This window comes from Archocentrus centrarchus, chromosome 7, assembly GCF_007364275.1.
Source record: "Archocentrus centrarchus isolate MPI-CPG fArcCen1 chromosome 7, fArcCen1, whole genome shotgun sequence".
NCBI lineage: Eukaryota > Metazoa > Chordata > Actinopteri > Cichliformes > Cichlidae > Archocentrus > Archocentrus centrarchus.
In genome coordinates, this window is record NC_044352.1 from 5,440,412 (window position 1) to 5,456,511 (window position 16,100).

Genomic DNA, 16,100 nt, shown 5'->3' on the forward strand with positions numbered 1-16,100 from the left:
GTCTACCTGTTGTCCAGCCTCAGTCTGTTCTGTTGTCCACCTGCAGGTGGCAGCGACTCAACAGGAATCCACCATCAGTGAGACTGACAAAAACACGGCCTCTGCCTGTATTATTTATTATTATTTTATGTAGTAATTTTCTACATTTGTGCCACCTTCATCTACTGTCTGAGGAATGATTTGATTCAGTTTCAGTTTTCTCAAATGTCAGATTATGGACGTCCAGCGTGAAACCAGGTTAAGTTCCAGATATCAGCTCACATAAAAGGAATAAGTTCTCAGGAAAATGGCATGAAAAAAGCCCTGAGGGGCTCAGTTCTCAGGGAGGATGCTGAGCGGCAGTTTGAGTGTTTTATAGTGTTTCCACAGTGATATGATCCTAAAATGCAGACTCGATTGAAGCACTAAAATCCTTTACTTGTTGTTTCTTTATTCGCTCTTCCCAAGACTCTTTAACACGACCAGGGCTGCATTTGAAAAAACAATACTAAAAATGTCTTACATGCCCTAGAAATACATAGTACAATATAGCTTCCGGCGCCGTGTAAGCAGGCAGCCAGTTTCAGCAGCTCTGCACCAATTCTGTGTTGTTTTTTTTTTCTCAGTTTGTTGTAGTGGTAGATGTATTTTTGTGTTTCGGTATCCTGTACAGTACTTTTTTTTTTTTTTTTTATTATTATTATTAGTATTCTTGATCCTGTCCTGTTGTGTTTTTACATTTTTGCTGCTGTTACACCTGAATTTCCCCTTTGCGGGACAGTAAAGGCTGTTTCTTCTTCTTCTGATGTCAACCAGTAGAATAAAATGTTGGAAACTGAGTCTGAATCCTGAACTTTTGGCTCACAGGGATTATTTCTATAGCTGAACTTATTATTTCAAATTTAGCCATGTTTAAAATAAGCATCCACCATTGTAACGTGACAGAAAATAAGGAGAAGCATTATAACTAAACTTTAATCAAGTAATCAAATCATAAAGAGGCATTTTCAGTTCATTGATTACCTGAGTGTCTGCAGCTGTTTGACTTTTCCAGCCATTTTTGAAATATCCACCTAATGAAAGGATGCTATGCATGCCTTCTCACCTCCCCACTGGGCCTATTAATATTAACTCACACGTCACATTTTTCTCCCCAGGTTTCCTTCAGCAGCAGCAGCTGTGTTGCTTTTAGTCTGTATTATATTTTCAAATGTGAACCATACATTAGTGATGTTGCTATAGGCCCAGGCTGCTGGAAGACCTTTGATGCACGGAGGAGCTTTCTTTAACTCTTAATTTCTTTCACTCTTTATGCATTTATTTATATGCCACTCTTGCATGCCATTGGCTTTGTGTCTTCTCTCTTCGACAGTGTGTGTTCCATCACATCTCTCTGTACCTTTCTCCTGGAACAATAAAATTCCAGCAGAGAGGAATCTCTGACACTGGAGCTGCATGTTCATGATCCATAACCTGTTAGGTGTTTACTATTATATTTTTGTTGTTTGTCATCTCTCTGTGCTCGTGCTCATCTTTTTTTCTCTTTTTTCTTCACTCCAACCTGCCCTTCCTGATCTTGGTTCTGTTGGAAGTTCCTTCCTGTTAATTTTTTTTTTCTCCATGTGCTGCTCGAGGGAAATTGCTGGCTTGTTCTCCAATACTTGAAGTTTAAAGTACCATGAGAAGACATTGATTGGAAATTGGAAGTGTATATGATTTATAAAAAGATTCTTTAGGGGTTGCTGGAGGATGTGCATTTCCCACCATAATATAGACATAATATATCTATAACATATTATCGATAATATATGATGTTGGACGAGAAGGCCTGGCTCACAGTCTCCGTTCTAATTCATCCCAAAGGTGTTCTATCAGGTTGAGGTCAGGACTCTGTGCAGGCCAGTCAGGTTCTTCCACACCAAACTGGTTCATCCATGTCTTTATGGTCCTGCTTTGTGCTCTGGTGTGCAGTCATGTTGGAACAGGAAGGGGCCATCCCCAAACTGTTCCCTCAAATTTGGGATCATGAAATTGCCCCAAATGTCTTGGTATGCTGAGCCGAGCCCAACTCCTGAAAAACACCCCCACACCATAATCGCCCCTTCCACCAAACTTCACACCTGATACAGTGCAGTCAAACAAGTACCGTTCTCCTGGCAACCACCAAACCCAGACTCATACATCGGATTGGCAGATGGAGACCAGTGGTAGCGTGTGTCACACCACAGCAGCTGACCCTTTGGATTGTGACTGGTGATGTAAGGCTTGGATGGAGCTGCTCGGCCATAGGAACCCATTCCATGAAGCTCTCTACACGCTGTTCTTGAGCTGATCTATTTAGTAGTGAGGAAATTTCTCAATTGGACTTGTTGCACAGGTATCAGCCTATCACCACACTGGAATTCACTGAGCTCCTGAGAGCGACCCATTCTTTCACTAATGTTTGTAGAAGCAGTCTGCAAGCCTAGGTTTACACACCTTTTGGCAGTACAGTTTACATATGTAGGAGGGGCCCAGAGCTGCACATGAGCCTCAAATCATGCCCACCAACGCCCACTGTGCTCTACATCAATTCTCTGTGCTGGATTTATTTCACATGCCACCCCTGGGTGACCGGCTGTGCCTCTTTATGTGGACTCTACAGCATATTTATTTATCACCTGCCCCACATACTGAGACAATGTCTCACATTTGGATTGGCTCAGAGACACTTTTCTAAAGTCTGGCTTTTATTGAATGGTGGTGAAGAAAGGCTCCCATCATGGTTCTCCTGCTGGTGAACCAGCCACCATCTTTTGTACGCCTAAGGTGGAAATTCACATGCATTCAAATAAATATGTCCTTCACATGCTCTCAGCAAACTGTCCTACACAAACACTCTTCGCCCAACATTTAATATGTTAGGATCTGGTCACCCTAGTGCCACCCCATTTAACAAAAAAAAAACGACCTTGAGGATTTGTAATGTGCTCTGCTTGTAACACAAACCCAACAGAGGTGAACTGAAAATAACAAAGTTTATTGAAGGTCAATCAGATCAGTTTAACAGAAACACAAACTTTATTGTCAGTGCAGAAACAACGACTCACATCAACTTTATAAACACAGTAAATATTCAAACGGTTCATGACCAAAAGTATGTGGACAGCTGAACAGACACGACAGTGTAACATGCAGCTGTTTGTGTTGTGCTGAAACAGCAAAGCGTAAAAACACAAACACAACAAATCCCTTAAAAATACGTTTATTCTGAACTTAACTGTAAAATCACCACAAATGCCCATTAACTGACCAGGAAGTTCATATCAAGAGGGATTTATAAGGACTCGTCCTCTCTGTTTCTCTAACGGCATCAAGACGGACATTAAAACTGCAAATCTCTCAACAACACCTTAGAATATTTCAATAATCATTTCATTACATCATCAATATAAGGTAAAAAAAAACTTATTTCAACATAAAGCATTCAGTCTTTATAAAATAAAACGTCATTAATCTTTGATTTGCCCTGAAAAAACCCACCTTCATCTAAATAATGAACACGTCATCATCATCATCATCATCATCATCATCATCATCACACCATTTTTGTACACAACAGATGAAAACTGAAAGTTTCCTCTTTAATAGGCAACAAGATGCTAAATGTTTGGCTACACCCAACCAGTGCTGTCCGCATACTTTTGGCTGTGCAGTATTAAATCATGGGGCTCCTCACAGACAGACAGAAAAGTGAGGGTCAAATCCAGCTGCTGACGTGCCTCTAAACCAGGCAGCAATTTGATGACTTTAAAAAAAAAATAGAACTTTCTGACTCTCTGACAACCACTTTATTGTGAAAATCCTGCTGGTCTTTTTCCTTTCATAATAAAAGCTCATTCAGACGGGGTTTCACTGCAGGATTTTAATCCTCCTCCTGCACTCGTCTTCCTTCTTCTTTTACTGATTTCAGCACCCACACATTTATCTGAGAGTCCTTTAAATGTATGTGATGTTTCCTTCAGTTCATGAGGGCTGATCTGGATGAGAACTGGATGTTTATGAACTAAATGTGAATTTATAAGCCTCCAAAAAAACAGAAAACCCACTTCATGGCTGCAGTCATCAGAAATTTAAAAGAAAACAACAAAAACGCAGAAACAGTCCTTCCTGTCAGATCCTGGACCAGATCCAGGACCAGCAGCTGCAGGAGTGTGAATACCAGACTAATATTTCATCACCTGCCGTGTCTGAAATATTAAATGTCGTCTGAATGAGATGGAAAAAGAAACACTTGGACATGAAGGAATGAATAAATGAGGAGGCTTAAAAGCAGCGATGGAGCTGCAGCTGCAGGAGATTCTCTGGATCTGAATCCAGGATACTGAGCTGTGATTGGCTCCGGTGTATGACCACGCCCACTCTGAGCAGTCATTGGCTCATTTCTGCTGTGTTCTGGTTGTGATGTGTATATTTGTAAAATTGTTTTACATGTATTCAAATGACTCCATAGGTGGTTTAAAACACATGAGTAAATCGTGTTCAGATGTCTTCGGTCAAGTTTGTGGAGCAACCGATAAACGTCACTGTTACCTTCAAGACAGGTGAGTCATCCCAAACCCCTCTGACCATCACCACCTGGTACACTGATCTGAGTCTGGGTGCCAACATCGAGCTGATGCTGGTCCACATGACTTCAGCATCATCATCATCATGTTATGTTAATGGGAGTCCTGGGGCCTCATTCATAAAACATGGCACTGTTTACTAAAGGTTTACATGGGCACAAGAGCCTGAAGGGTCAGTGCAAAGGATCTCATGTGTGCTGAAATGTTCCTGGGTACGATACTGAACCCCAAATTGCCCCTGATGCCTCCATCGGAGTGTGTGTGATAGTTAGAAAGCGCGGTGAATGTGGTTTATAGCAAAACGCACTCTTGAGTGCTCAGAGTAGAAAAGCGCTATTTAAGTACCAGTCTATTTAGCACTGATCCCTCATTATGCATTTATTTAACCACTGGATAAACTCTGGATATCCTTCAAAAATGGAAGATTATCAATTGAACATAATTTATTTATTTGACGGGTCAGTTTTGTTAATTGCAGCGATTTTATACAAAAACAAAATAAAAGAGTAACTTTATATTTGAGGTTATGAGCACACTACACTACAAACTGCCGGTGCATCTGTAATTTCATGCAAAAAGGTAAACTCTCATTTATTTTATATTCATTACATGCAAAAGATTTTTTGTTCTAATTTTGATTATTGAAATTCAGAACTCTAATATCTCAAATTATTAGAATATTTCCAAAGATCAATCAAAAAAGGATTTAAAATACCGAAATGTCCAAGTTCTGAGTAGTTTGTATTTTTATACACCGAGTACTTGTTTGTGGCTCCTTGACCATGAATTACTACATCAATGCAGCCCGGAGGGGATCAGTCTGAGGTGTTACTGAAGCCCGGGTTTGTCTCATCTTCCTCTTGACGATACCCCACAGATTCTCTGTGGGCTTCAGCTCAGGTGGGTTGGCTGTCTGCACAGTAATAATCTCCATAAAGTTTTCAGCAGATGGAAGCACGAAGTGCTCTAAAATCTCATGGTAGATGTCTTGATGTCCGCTCAATAATCCAGATAAGGAAATCCCAGAAAGTTAAATCTGTTCATCTGGACTCAATCGAGTGAAGTCTGACGTTGGTCCTCAAACACCAAACGACACATTCAGAACATGCTGGATTTTGTGGAGCAGGTGGGAGATGTCATTATGGAGGCAGATGAAACTTGTGTTTGAGTTCCTGAAGCAGTGGAAGGAGTTTGTAAGAAATGACAGGATGACCCCACCCTTGGTAACAGGACCCCCCTCAACACAGACCAGGTGCGTCTGTCAAGTCAAGTTTAGTTCTAAGTGCATCTGAAAACAACAGCTGTTGACCAAAGTGCTGCGCATCTAAATAAGTAAAATAAAAGAATGTCAGATTAGATCATTTGGTTGAATGAATGTATCAAGTTTAACCAGCTGTTTTGCCAAAACTTCATTTTTCATTAATATCTTTAATCCCTCCTGTAGATATTGACCTGTAACCATGTCACACACTGCTCGAGGCTTTTAATTCTGCTAATTTTTTTTGTTAAAAAAAACTCATATTAAACATATATTATCAGAATGCAGGCCTGTGTTTCTCTGTTTTTCAGAGCCCCGTGATCCTCACAGGACAGCCCCTGCAGACATATGATTTATAGACTATGATGCAGAACAGAATATAAAATATTTAAAATGTGCTCAACCTTAAATTAAATTTAACACAGATGGGGAACATCTTCTAAATAATTAAAATAAAAAATAATTTTTTTTTTTACATTTGATACTTTTTTTTGTTGTTGTTGTTGTTGCAACTGTTCAATAATACAGTTTTACCTATAATGGGGTGTTTTCATGATGCTTTATTGCTTCTTGAAAAATTCTTCCATCACTTGTTATTGTCAACTAACAGTAACAAATTTTTGATAATATAGGAGATATTTATGCAACTATAGAAGTAATAATATTTTACAGGTGTGCAGGAAGGTGAAGACGTCCACGTAGAGCTGCAGGAGGCTGACAGCATATTTAAAAGAATAAAAGACAAATTTGCCTTGTAAGCTGTTAAACAGTGGAAGAAGATGTTTCTGTTTTTGTATGTGTGTGTGTGTGTGTGTGTGTGTGTATGTGTGTGTGCAATCATCTGCTTGCCTTTCTACAAAAGGAGCAGCACTAGGAGGAGTTAATAAGGCTAAATAAAACATTGGGTCTGTGACTGCTGTTAGAAACACTCAGAGAAATACTTTGTGTTTGCTGCTCTGGCAGCCCTCTGATAATTTAACAGAGACGCTCTGAGCACATGAAACGACACCTGAAGTTTAGGTTTTAGACTTCTAGTTTTCAGGACTGTGTCTTCAATTTACATATTTCACATTCAAGAAGGCAGCACTACAGGCGGACACACGGGTGTGCCATGGGTTCCCCAGATTCACCTGTGGTGGCTAACTTGTACATCGAGGAAGTGGAGACGACGGCTCTGATATCGTATCCTGATACGTGAATGACACCTGGGTCACACTCATTAGGCTTAAAACTTTCATTTTTGATAAACCTCAGTGGAACACAGATCGGGTGTCACCGGGACACTACAACACAGAGTGAACACCATGCCCACAGACACAGCAGCTATTAAGCTGAAGAGCATCATGTCAAAGAGGCCCTGAGTAAATGTGGCCGTCCCAGCTGGTCATTTGTCAAAGGTGGGAAGATACTCAAAGAATGCTCCAGGCCACCGCGGAGAGAAAAACTGCCCAAGCGAAAACCTTTAATGATCCTTAAATGTGACAGGAGTTACTGCAACAGGTGAGACGCATATTTTCAAAACACCATGTCCCCAAAACACACTACGCCAAAAACTGGCCCACCCCAAGGATCGGATCCCACAGCAGAAACGAAGCCAAGAGAAGGTGCGCTATGTATGCTGCTTCATCCTGCATACATCGATCAAGCACAACATTATGACCACCTGCTTAATATTGTGTTGGTCCTCCTTTTGCTGCCAAATCAGCCCTGACACATCGAGGCATAGACTCCACTAGACCCCTGAAGATGTGCTGCGGTATCTGCAACAAGATGTTAGCAATACATCCTTTAAGACCTGTAATTTGCAAGGTGGGGCCTCCATGGATCGGACTTGTTTGTCCAGCACATCCTGCTGATGCTCAGTTGCATTGAAATGTGGGGAATTTGGAGGCCAAGGCAACACCTCAAACTTCTTGTTGTGCTCCTCAAACCGTTCCTGAATCATTTTTTTGCTTTGTGGCAGGGCGCATCATCCTGCTGAAAGAGGCCACAGGCATCAGGGAATATTGTTTCCATGAAAGCGTGCACATGGTCTGCAACAATGCTTAGGTAGGTGGTACGTGTCAAAGTAACATCCACATGGATGGCAGGACCCATTGTCCATAGCATCACACTGCCTCTGCCAGCTTACTTTCTTCCCATAGTGCATCCTGGTGCCAGATGCTCCCCAGGTAAATGACACACACACACACACCTGGCCATCCATGTGATGTATAAATGTGATTCATTAGCCAAGTTCTCCTTCTTCCATTGCTCCGTGGTCCAGTTCTGATTTCCACATGCCCATCAATGGTGCTTTTGGCAGGTGACAGTGGTCAGCATGGGCACCCTGGGTGGTCTGCAGCCATGCAGCTCCATGTGCAACAAACTTTCTGACACCTTTCTATCAGAGCCAGCATTAACTTTGGTACTCCAGGGTGGGTGAATGTGATGGTGAGACAATGCTGAGCGGAATTTAATCTGAAGTTTCAGTTGGCTTATTTATATTTGAAAGGTTTAATACAAGAGCAAATAGCACTGCTTATTTCAAACTTTAGGATTAAGTTGGAGTGATGAAAGAGGGAAATTGAACATGCGGGTTGAGTGAGTCCTCATATTTCAATCTAATCACGGCCTGATTTTAATTTTGCCAGGTTCCCATCTTCCTGTCACCAGTTTACTTAGTCCCCAAAATGTTTGTACACACACAAGTGAGAGTTTTCATACAGGTGAACAAATTCTCTATTAATATTTTTATTAGATCACAAAATTTGTGTGTGCCGTCCTGTTTCAGGCCTAACTTTGTATGTATGCAGTGGTTATGAATGAGGCTCCAGGTGTTGGTTTATCTGAAGTTGGGGGTGATGGTGAACCTTGGGATGAGCCCGACTGTCCACAGGATGTGTAGACCAGTTTAACCCATTCAGGTTACATAAATGGGTTTGCTCTTTTATCGGATAAAAATCAGTCATCTTCTGGTTTTACTGTGAAGTCATAGGTTTTGTCCAGACAGGAAGTCCTCAGGTTTGCCTTCTTATCTGAGAGCTGCAGAGAGGTTATAAAGGTTTAAAGTCACTGTGTGGCTTTAATCAAAGCGTTCAGGTGTTTCAATCAAACTGATGTTTGTCTGTGGAAACAAACGTTCTCTGAGATGGTAGAGAATCCACCATGACTCGTTTGTCCTCACTGAGATCTCTTTAGTAAAAACAGAGCGTCACTGAGATAATGACAAATTTGATGTTGCAGCCAATCATTTCAGCCAATGAGCACACTCCAGCTTAACATTTCCTGCTCAAATCCAAGTTTCACAAACGAGTGATGAGGACTTCCTGTTTGAACCCACAGGAACTCCTGATGTTCACAATGAGCCCAGCAGATAGTTTTAGTTTGACGTGCCACTGCACACTTGAGTTTGTTGTTGTTCTGAGTGTGTGTGTGTGTGTGTGTGTGTGTGTGTGTTTGTGTGTGTGTGTCAGAGAGAAAGAGACCATGTGATCTTCACGATGATGTCATCAGGCTCTGCACTAGGATTGGTCCACAGCTACCTGGGGAAAAAAAGAGAGTGAGTGCTTCATTTGTGTTATCTAACACATTTTCTTTGGTTCTGATTATTATTCATACGTCCTTTTTGATTTACTCCTGTTTGCTTTAACTTTGTGTACCTGGTATCTGATGGCCCACCCTCCCTCACCAAGACAAATAACAGCACGTGTCCTGAATGCTCAGAGAAGCAGGGACACTAATCTGACGCTCAATGTAGAATCGCTGTGCTTTTCTCTCTAATACGAAGGGTCCCGACCTTACTATGTAAAGTGCCTTGAGATTACATAACTTTGGATTTGGGACTGCACATAAAATTGAATTGAACAGCAGGTGGGGCTGACTGTCAGCCGCTGCGCTGCACTCTGAACAGTCAGCAGAAGTTGGTATGTCCTTAAAGGAGCAACAAGCCATTATGAAAGGGACGTCATGGGGATCTGACGTGTCAATGGCACCAATGCCTTCATCATCCAGGAACTGTCTACACACTCAGGCCACATGAGGTATGATGTTGTCCTACAGCAGGAAGAAGTGAGGGCCCACTGCACCACCCTAAGGTCTGACAGTGGTCTGAGGATTTCAGCCTGGTACCTAACAGCAGTCAGGGTACCCTTGGCTAGCACATGGAGGTCTGTGTGACCCTCCGAGGACATTAGGTTGGTCCTAGTAATACCTGAATGATCATACAGGCACCCACAACATTAAGATCACTCTCTCTTAATTATTTTTGAGCTATCTAACTACAAACATGATTGTTTTTCATAATAAATAAACAACAATAAAGAACACAAAAGCAGGCCAACAGCTGCTGGTCAGACTAGTTGCATATATAAAGAGAAGCCTCAGAGCTGCTTCTTTGCAGGTTTTTTTCTTCTTCTTTTCTTTGCACACTGGACCAAGTCTGAACATCAGCGTCTTTCAGCACCAATGCTGCACCATAAGCTTCACAGACAGCACAAAAGACACTGTCGGCACGCCGGAGCTGAAATCCTCAAACGCCTTTCACCCATATTCAGTTTCCCCTCATTCACTTTGCTCCACAATGTCACAGAGTTTGTGTTTGATTCCTCCTACTGTTTGGAGAAGCGTTTCCTCTGAATTTATTATGAACCTCCTGATTTACAGGATTTAACTGGTACAGGAACATCCATACGGTATGAGCTCATTCAAAGCATGGATGTTTTGTGCATTTAGGCTCAGGGCACAACAGATCCTTAATTACACAAAAATATAAACTATCCCTGACATGTCTTTTCACTGACTGCATATGAGATGTGCCCTCTATACCTATTAGACACACTGCCCCCATGTAGCCACCTTGTTGCCAGGTTGCTTTCGAGGTGAAAGCCTTCTGTGGCTGTTTAAAGGACAGCCTTTTCATGAATAATCTGCTGGTTTTAGTTTATTCTGGTTTAGTGCTCTTTATTCATGGTGATATTTCCTGTGCATGTTTATTTTTATTACAGGCAGGATGCTGGTATATCTATACTTGCTTTTATGTGCAGATTTTACCCTAAATGTGAAGCATTTTGTAAATGACAATGAAATTATTATTGTGATTTAAAGAAAACTCAGTTGATGCACTGTCCATAGCACGTCTCTCTCGCTCTCACACTCACTCGTGTCTGACTAAAGAGTGACCTGCACCTGACTGACAGAAAGCTGCCACTTTAACAGATTGAATGTCTTAAAAGGCTTTACTCTGCAGAGCAAACCTAGCTACCAATCTGACACGCAGGTATGCGTTCAGTATTACATCTGGCAGCAGCCGCCTGCTCCGACTCTGTTTTTGTGATTCGTAAAGCATCATAAATTTTTGAGTTTGCTCACTTTATCTGTGAGTTTGAAATGTTTGGTTAGAGATTTACTTGCACTCAACTGCTTGTTAATCCAAGCATCTAATCAGCAGCTCAGTGCATTTACGCATGTAGACACGATAAAGACAACCTGCTGAAGTTCAAACCGAGCATCAGAATGAGGAAGTAAGGTGATTTTAATTCACTTTAAACATGGCACGATTGTTGGTGCAGTCTGAGTATTTCAGAAACTGCTGATCTACTTGAATTTTCCCACACAAACACTTCCGGGGTTTACAGAGAATGTTCTGAAAAAGAGAAAATATTCAGTGACTGGAAGTTTTCTGGGTGAAAATGCTGTCTTTTGATGTCAGAAAGAATGACTGCTTCAAGCTGACAGAAAGGCAACAGTAACTTAAATAACAACCAAAGTGTGCAGAAGAGCATCTCTGAATGGGCTACAGATGGGCTACAGCAGCAGAAGACCCCACCGGGTTCCACTTCTGTCAGCTAAGATCAGGAAACTAGAATTAACAGAGGCTCACCAAACAGGAACTACAGAAGACTGGAAAAATGTTGCCTGTTCTGATGAGTCTCGATTTCTGCTGCAACAGTTGAATCAGAATTGAACTGAGTGGAATTTCTGTTTTACATTTAAGTGTCACAGAAAAGTTGCTTTGGATGAATCCAATAGTCTTCAGACTCTCCACAACACTTTAACTTAATAAAAACTTGAATATATATCGAAGAAAAGAAAATAAGACACAAAGACCATGAAGATCGAGAAGGTGCAGATTCTTCTGTTTACTGTTAATCCAGAAAAATGCAACGAACTGAGGACAGACAGGGAACCTGAGGTCAGACCACCTCACCTTTAATCCTGCCTGCTCCACCCCACCCACCCATCCATGGGTGGGGGTTTTTCCTGTGTTGGCAGCCCTTTCTGTCCATGCAGGGAATGTTGCACCATTAGATGAGCTGTTTTCAGTAGTATAGCACAGAGGCTGAGGACATGGAGAATGTGAAGCTTGTGTTGAAGTGAATGCGAGCTCAGCCGCGGTTTATCTTTCAGTTGTGGTTTTTAAAAAAATGTGTTATGGGTATCTAAAAGGAAAATGTAAACAGTAGAACAGAGTAGGCTAGATCCACGACAGTTCGCCTACAGACAAGGAAGAGGTACAGCTGATGCTATAAACAGCATGAAGCACTTGGCTTTAAAACACCTTGAAGACCCCACAGCTTGTGCTTGGCTGCTTTTTGTTTTTACTGATTTTAGCTCTGTGTTTAATACTGTGCAGCACTTTGAAGCTAAAACAACTGTACGTACACTCCTCAATTATTAAATGTGTCATTCTTTAAAAAAAAAAAAAGCCCTCAGTGGGTTAGAGTCAATAACACTCTGTCCCAGCTGAAAGCAATGAGCACTGGTGCTCCTCGAGGTTGTGTCAGTTCATCGGTCCTTTTTACACTTTATACAAACGAATGCTCAGAAAAGCATTCACAGAACAATATTTTTAAATGCTCAGATGATGATGCCAAAGAAAGAGGATGTAACCAGTTGCTCCTCTGAAATACGGGCGTTTTTGTTCCAAAGAAAACCCAAGAGACTGTTTTTAATCCAAAGCTGGAGGCCGATCACAGTCCCGTGAGCATCCGTGGTCAGTCTATTGTGCAGGTTCAGTAACTTTTACTTGACTGGTCTCGTGTACAGCAGAGAACGATGCTTCTGTTTTAGAAAGTAGAATTAGATACAGAATAACAACACGGAAATCTCTCAGTGACGGTGAAACTAAGGCAGCTAAACGTGACGCAGCCATCCGTGAAAATCATAGAGCAGAAAGCTCATCGCAGCCCTCAGTGCCTTTGTGTTACACAGGGTTATTATTACAGCTTTGAATTGTCTAATTCATTCTTATTTTTATTTTTTTTGCTTTGACTTTTTGTTTTTAAGTCAGTTTAGTTTCAGTTAGTTTCCGGCGCAGGTTTGCTTGTTTCAGTTCAGTTTTGATTGGTTTTAGTCTTTTTAATTATTGTATGGAGGGCATGTGAAACTCAGTACAGGTATTACAATAAAAACAGCTGACTCACAGTCTCGTAGACATCCAGAGCCTCAATGAACACGTCCATCAAAGCATCATCAGGGAAGTTGTAATAAAATCCCACCAAACTAACAAATACTAAAACTGTCTGTATGTTTTTTTTAGTTAGTTTGCAAAATGGTTTCAGTTGAGTTTAATTTCTTTTAAGAGTCTAGTTTTTATTTTTATTTTAGCTAGTGCACCATAACAGCTACACCTTCAATTACTGCTGATTTTGATGTTAAATAAACAGCTGAGAATGAATATGAAATCGCTGTCCCGCTGCTCTCTTAGGTTTACACTGTGGCCGAAAGGCTGGTGCTTCTCCCAGAGGAGCAAGGTAGCAGTTGCAGCAGCCAGCAGAGAATACAGAAGAGGAGTAAGACGCTATGCTCAGCGAAGTGTTCCACAGGGAATAGAACCGTCACCCATCAGTGTTACTGCCTTGCTCCTGAGGACAAAGAACCTCAGCTGTTAACATCAACATGAATCTTTAACCGGCAGCTGAAATATTCATCAGACGCTCCAGAAATATCTGCAGCGGCTTCCACACGCCAGGAGTCATCTGCCTTCTGTTCATTAGACACATGTAACCTCCGCCCACCATGCGTGCAAGAAAGAAACCCCACCCACTGACCATTTAAGGGCAGAAACCCTTCTTTTTATTATACCGTTTTTATCGCACAAGCTCTTTCACATCTCTTAGCAGTATTTCTGGTCCCAGTCGATCTCGTGGATGATAAGCATGCGAGCAGAATAAATTCACACGAGTGTTGGCGTCATCTCAGCTGCAGGTTTCCGTTTCCTCACATTCTGCTGATCTCTTATCAGTACAAGATAAATATTCACATGATGCTTTTTAAGATAAACTGGCTCTGTACCCACATCTAACTGTGACATCACAGCAAGGCCAATGTAACCCTAACTCTAACCCCGGCAAAGGTCGTGTAGATAAAATAACACCGGGGGAAATCTCTGGGGCTGAAAATCCCTTTAATGGTCACTTGAGGCTGGTTCTAAAAATGAGTCAAGACCTGCCTATAACAATGCCCTTTAACAAAGCATGTTTACAACCTGCTACAAAAAAACACATTTGGCCTTGATGGATAGTTTCCTCCTTCTCAACAACCATAAAGTTTGTAACTCCTCCATCATCTGCTCATCCAGTACCGCAGTTAGAGGGGCTTTGATTGACAGGTGTCCCAACACTGGCAGCTGCAGCCGACCGGTACACACTGCGCCTCAACACTGCTAAGTGAGTCGCTAAACAGGACCTCTCCATGTTTGTGCTCATGGTGTCTTTGGGAACATTACAGACTGCCCGAGACGTTTGTGCTTTAGTTTAATAAAAGATATTCTAGTATTTTATTTTTTATTTAAAAAAATTCAAGTACGCCTGTTCTACATGGACTTCCCCCACTTCCTTTGTTATTATTTATTATTTTTTTTATTTATTAATCAGAAGACAGACTGTGGGGTTAACACAAGGGCCACCACTAGAGGGGACAGTGCGATGCATCGTAGGTGTACAGGGGACTAAATATTAGGATAGTTTACCAGTAAAGGAGTGCTGAGTGCTCTACTTATCCCACATTTAAGGCTCATCTCAAAGAATGGCTGACAGCAAATCACGTCTGTGACCACCTTTAACTTATTTCTGTCTGTATTTGTGTTTGTTTAGTTGCACCTTTGTTTACTGTAAAGTGTAAATTAACAGTTTTTGCTATACATCTTACATTTTTGGTATATTGAAGGCCATTAACGATTGATATATATATATATATATATATATATATATATATATATATATATATATATATATATATATATATATATATATATAAAACCGCTGAACCGTGTGTCAGTGTGTAATGCTGTTTGTAGTTTCAGTACCTTTAGTTTGTAGTATTACTGCAGCATTATTGCGTTCTGTCAGGCTCGATCTTTGTCTCTCCGTTCTGTTTGTCACTTAAAGATTTTTGAGACAATCTGGCGGCCTGGGCGACGGCCTGCAACACAGCAACAGAGCAACTGTCAGGCAACACAGCAACACAGTTGCAGTGAGAGTGACTGTAAGTCAAGTTGTGTTCAGACCTTGAAGCTTCTCTTCCTCTTCTGAACATTCTGCTCAGGATGGAAAATAATGACGTAAACTTTGGGCATGTAGAGCATCCCGAGAGAGACGGACGCACTGAGAGACATGGACACGGTCAGAGTGGCCGTCTGGATGAACATCTGTGGAAAGAGAGTGTTGCTGAGGAAAGCATAAAGACAACAGCTGCAGAACCCCTCATTTACTTTGACTTCTAGCACATCCTGAGGACCGGCAGATTCAGCTAAAGCCATGGTTTTTATACTTTTTATGGCCAGGGCAGAAATCAGCAGGACATTGCTCAGTGGAACATTTGTGAATGCTTGAAATTAGCTTGAATTTAAGCCTTTGTAACAGCCTGAAAAGAGGACTTTCACTTTTTGACCAAATATAGAAATGAAGGGAAATATTTTTAAAAGCTGATGATGTTTCACCTGTGCAAATAAGAAACATGCAAAAAATAAATAACTAAACACACACACACACACATTCTGTAACACAGACATGAAATACAATACTGTGCAAAACTCTTGAGCCACCCCTCTTTTCTATATATTTTGCTGGAAAAATTGGAAATAGGTGAACCAGGAAATTCATTGAAACAAGTGCAAAGATAGATGGAAACACAGTATATAATTCTAACGAGACTGAAAGTCAATATTTGTTACTCTTCTACACAGCCTGAACTCTCTGAGGCAGCTTTCTTCTAGTTTCCTTAAATAGTTTTCAGGAATTGTTCTCCAGGTTTCTTGAAGAACATTCAAAGCTCTT

General features: G+C 41.2%; 1 protein-coding gene across 1 annotated transcript in view; it reads right to left on the reverse strand.

Annotated features, from left to right (window-relative positions):
- Positions 1 to 7,930: 7,930 nt before the first annotated feature.
- Positions 7,931 to 16,100, reverse strand: part of grm6a (glutamate receptor, metabotropic 6a) — a 29,108-nt gene continuing 20,938 nt past the window's right edge. The window contains exons 13-15 of the mRNA XM_030733109.1: positions 15,332 to 15,472; positions 15,131 to 15,246; positions 7,931 to 9,368 (exon numbers count right to left, since the gene is read on the reverse strand). Coding sequence (XP_030588969.1) covers positions 15,157 to 15,246; positions 15,332 to 15,472 — 231 coding nt within the window. The 3' untranslated portion in view covers positions 7,931 to 9,368; positions 15,131 to 15,156. The remainder of the gene's footprint in view (positions 9,369 to 15,130; positions 15,247 to 15,331; positions 15,473 to 16,100) is intronic.